This window comes from Bemisia tabaci, chromosome 1 (assembly GCF_918797505.1).
Source record: "Bemisia tabaci chromosome 1, PGI_BMITA_v3".
NCBI lineage: Eukaryota > Metazoa > Arthropoda > Insecta > Hemiptera > Aleyrodidae > Bemisia > Bemisia tabaci.
Genome location: NC_092793.1, coordinates 3886320 through 3890749, shown reverse-complemented (window position 1 = coordinate 3890749; position 4430 = coordinate 3886320). Strand labels below are relative to the sequence as shown.

At 42.2% G+C, this 4430-nt stretch overlaps 1 protein-coding gene across 1 annotated transcript; it reads left to right on the top strand.

The window, feature by feature from the left end:
- The first annotated feature begins 1377 nt into the window (after positions 1–1377).
- LOC109032166 (uncharacterized) lies at positions 1378–4430 on the top strand. The gene is made up of 2 exons (XM_019044147.2): positions 1378–1474; positions 3658–4430. The coding sequence occupies exons 1-2, from the start codon at positions 1451–1453 to the stop codon at positions 4042–4044; spliced, it is 411 nt and encodes a 136-aa protein (XP_018899692.1). The 5' UTR covers positions 1378–1450; the 3' UTR covers positions 4045–4430.

The following is a 4430-nucleotide window of genomic DNA, read 5'->3' as shown; positions in this document are numbered from 1 at the left end:
TCGAATACGTCCGACAAGCACCATTGCGGGAAATATGCTCGATAATATTTAAGAGATCGAAAGTGGTCAAGACGGTTTGAGCCATGTTGCCAGGTTATAAAAAAGTAAACAGATTCAGTGGGTTATTCAGAGCAGAAAAAGTGCTAACAGGGCGCATGTAAACGTAACGTAACGAGTTTAAGTGAATTTTTTTCGCGTTTCTGTAGAACTTTTGGGCGGTTGTCTTTAGAATTTTTGAGGAATCTCGAACATGTTCTCTGCAATACTTTCACGGTTCCTCGCCAAATAGAATCGCCAATCTGATCAGTCTATGGATTGCATTTTGCAAAAAGGAACCAGGAGCATTGCAATGTTGCAAAGATTGTGCAACTTTTTTTTGTCTTGGGAGAAAAACCTGATTATCCACTGACAGCTACTATCTCACTCGCTAAAAACCGTAAATCTAAGACAAAAATTACCGTGTAAATTTCACATTTTTTCATGATTCCAGTAATTTTATTGCAAAGGATGAAAATTCACAATCTTAGCATCAATTCAATGCTTTTGGTTCCTTTTCGCAAAATGCAATCCATATGATAGTGATATCTAGATTATTTTTTATCGAAATGGGGGCTCCGGGAAGGGTACGTAATTTTTTCGGGAAGGTCTAGCACAGCGTTACGTAGCGTTACAGGGGTTGTCAAATAACCGGAAATTTAGAGTTTCGTGATTTAGGGACGGCCCCGTAGCGTTCCCTATCGAGCCTGAACGCCTTCAAATTCGATTAGGTGCAATTTAAAGAACATCCTTGGGCAAAGATAAAAAACATCACGAACCTTGGAACGCGTCAAACTTCATTTTGCACCTCTGCTCTTATCAGATAACGGAAAGCGAAGTGCGCAATCCTCCTCCCGCAATCTCAGCTCCACCGAGTTGACAACGCTGATCGGCAACTAGGAAAACGAGAAGGCTCCACTGCCGTGCTACGGAAGAACATTCGAGGGTTGCCAAATTTCCTTGGATAAAATGTTCATTTTTGAGGGAAATTATGAATATTTTCCCTTAAAATTTTCAGGACTTTACGATGGAATTGCCGGCAAAATTATCTGAAAAATTGGAGGAAAAATATTCATAAATCAACCAGAAAATTCGCGTTTTATGGAAGGAAATTTGGCAAGGCCTGAATGTTAATGCGGCGTTTTCCCTTAGCACGGCGGTCCAATTATTGGGCGCGAGGCGGTCAGATGAAAAACCGTAGCGCGCGGCCCGGCCGGAGGTGACAAAAAATTCACATGGAATTGCTTTCTTTTTTCCCACGAGGAGGGCCGCGGGAGTCGCGGGGTGGAGCTGCGAAAACGGACTTCCGTCCGCTGCCGTCATTTCTCTGTGTTCCGCTCGCGAAGACGTGCCCGGCCTCGGTTTCCCGCAGCCTCGTCCCTTCGCTTCACACCCAAAGACGCAAGTGCCAGACATGCGCCTCAATTCCTACCTCAAGGTAAGCCAATCTCTTATCTTTATGGTGATTAGAAATAAAAGATCAATAATTTAATAAGTGAAATACCAAACCAAGATTAAGATTATCGCAGTCTTAAGTATAAATTTATAAATGAAATCTTTTCAAAATCAATTCTCTTCCACAAAATCTCAAGGAATGATATGATTTGTTACTTTATTAGCTGATTTTAAAGCTCAAAGAAGTGGTCGAACTGGCATGCGATATCGCATCGATTAGGTCAAAAATCTCAGCAGATTTTGAATTTTTAGCAAAACAAAGGACACCCATGCCCCCCTGCCCCCCCCCCCCCCCCCCCCTGCGCCCCGGCGCCCTTGCGCCCCTGCACATGAGCCTAAAGGATCATTCTAAACCCAAAAATTGGCAAAATTCAGAGAAATGAAAGCAGAATAGTGTTTGGAAAAAACCTCGCATTCGGCTCAGCTATCGATTTCTGTATCGAATGCTAGGTTTTTTTCCGAACACTACTCTGCTTTCAATTCTCGGACTTTTGCTGATTTTTGGGTTTAGAATGAACCTCTAGGCTCATGCAGAGTGGCTATCGTCCCTTTTTTTTTGCTAAAAATCCAAAATATGCCGAGATTTTTAACCTAATCGATGCGTTTTATCGCATGCCAGTTCGACCACGTCGCACGGTCACAATCATCAATTTACGTCAATGATAAGCAGCACTATACGATATTACAGTCGTTGTTTCTTGTAATTTAAAAATTTCGTTCAAAAGTCGAAATTTAAAATTGTATGCGACTTTCGTAATTTTCACGCGACATTTTAAAGAGAATCCGTACGTGTTTCTAGACCACATTTTTGCAATAAGGAGCCACTATTCCTAAAAGCGTCTATCAGCATTGAGACCGAACATATGTTATTTTAGAAATTAGCCAAAAATAGCAGTGGGTCTCGTTGAAAAATGGAATACGATTATGACCTCGTAAACTGACAGTAATGGGATATCGATGCTCTCGGAGACTTGAACGCCCGGTTAGAAAAGTAAGCTACAAACAGAAACACTTGTTTTAGGTCCGTTAAAGTGATGATTTCATCAAAATTTCATCGAGAGCACGATTCTCGCATCGAAAATTACTGAAATCAACTCCTAACTAAGATATAAACATTTTAATTTCACATTGGTTACGGGAAATTTGAATCGCCCGATCACAAGAAACGCAAAACTTTACGAGAGTCCAATCGTGTACTACAGCGGTTTGGACAGGCTTCTCTATCGAGCACTCTTCATTTCCCACCCTGTGTTGTTCAAACCATAGACAACTTGCTATAGCTGAGCTAAAGCGCCAAATTTGAGGTTGCCAGATTTTTATATCGCAGAGTCTCTCATGATACCGTTTAGTGCGCGATTTGACTCACGTAGACCATTGCGTTTTCATGAGCGGGAGGTTTGAATTCACGCGACAAGAAACACAAAATATCTTGGTTAGGAGTTCATTTCAGTAATTTTCGACGCGCGAATCGTGTTTTACGCGAGATTCTGGCTGAGAAACTTGTATCAGAATGCTTAACTTCGTACCGTGTCTAGTGCTCAATGGAGACTTTGCATATGCAAATTTTTTATTGCTTCATCTGAAAGTATACTTAAGGAGCTGATTTCACAGTATTTTTTATAATTTTTTCCAGATATGGAAAATAGTACAAAAATATATTTAAAAATGAGAAAATGCATCGCCTAGTGACGTCATTTCCCATTTAAACACACGTATTTTAACAGATTAGATCATTTTGTCATATCTTCTCCAATAATTGTTCAATTCATGAACCAAGGGTATCCTCGTGTTCAGTTCACTCAGTAGTTTCCACTTAAACACGAAATTCATCCAGACACATGCAACAGGGTGGCATGAAACGTAAAAAAAGAAATGAAAGATTGGAAATTGCAGTGAATATTTCATGAAATTTCACGAGGCTGTGAAATATTTCATATTTCTCAGGGGCTAGAGTATGCAACCCGCACTGAATCACACAAAAATAGCAAAAAAGGTCACGATTTTTACGTTTTGCGAACATGAAAAGGAACCGGTATTTTTCGATATCTTTCAGAAATTTCATGAAATATTTCACGTGAAATTTCAAGATTTCATATTCCATGAAATTTTGTCCACCCTGACCTGGAAATTCTCTATTCCTAGAATTGAAATCCCTGTGTTTTGCAGGTTTGGAGCTTGGTTCTTCTGGTTCTAGCAATTAACATCGGAGCAGTGCGACGCCGCGTGGAGGTGCAGATGAGCGGTCCTCAGATCGAGGGACTGGGGATGCAGTACGCCATGAACCCGACGCTGTCCGCGTTGGTTGTCGGGAGTTTGCTGAGCGAGCACCCGGCCCTGGCCGCAGGATTGATGGGCATGTACCAGACCCAGGCGCCAAACATTAGACTTCCTGTCCCTGGTCCTCCCCAATCCCCGATTTTGCCCGGGAAAACCTACGCACCAGCTTACAGCTCCAACGCGGTTCCAGTCCCCAAATATGTACCTCCGAATTTCAAACCCTACTATACCGGTCCTCCCGTGGCATTCGATGTTGAGGAAAGGCCCAGGCGATGATTCTAAGTTCATAAATGGACGTATTTATGTCAAACAGAACTATGTGCAGGTGAGAAATATGGGGTGTGCTCTAGAAAGCTGGATAAGAAACAATGTGGTGAGTGGGCGTGATTCCTTTTGAAGAATTGGAAAAGCGGGATTTTAAATTGAGCAAAGAGAACTATGTGCCAACTGAATGCGGAATTCATGAGCCGCGGGCATGGCAAGAGAGCGTTGTGGACAGGGCTCATGAGTTAAAGCGACCTGACGACGATCTCCCTCTCGCGCCACAGCTCGATCATTGCTGCTGACGTCACTGGCGCTTTATTATTCTCATTCACTCTTACGGCCAGAGAACTAACAAGCACACCCCATATTTCTCACCTCCGCATAAATCTGTTTGATAG

Bases quoted from the DNA above. Each gene is read 5' to 3' on its own strand.
- LOC109032166 (XM_019044147.2), top strand. From the start codon at position 1,451: ATGCGCCTCAATTCCTACCTCAAG. The intron at 1,475-3,657 runs GTAAGCCAATCT...TGTGTTTTGCAG, and splicing joins GCCTCAATTCCTACCTCAAG to GTTTGGAGCTTGGTTCTTCT.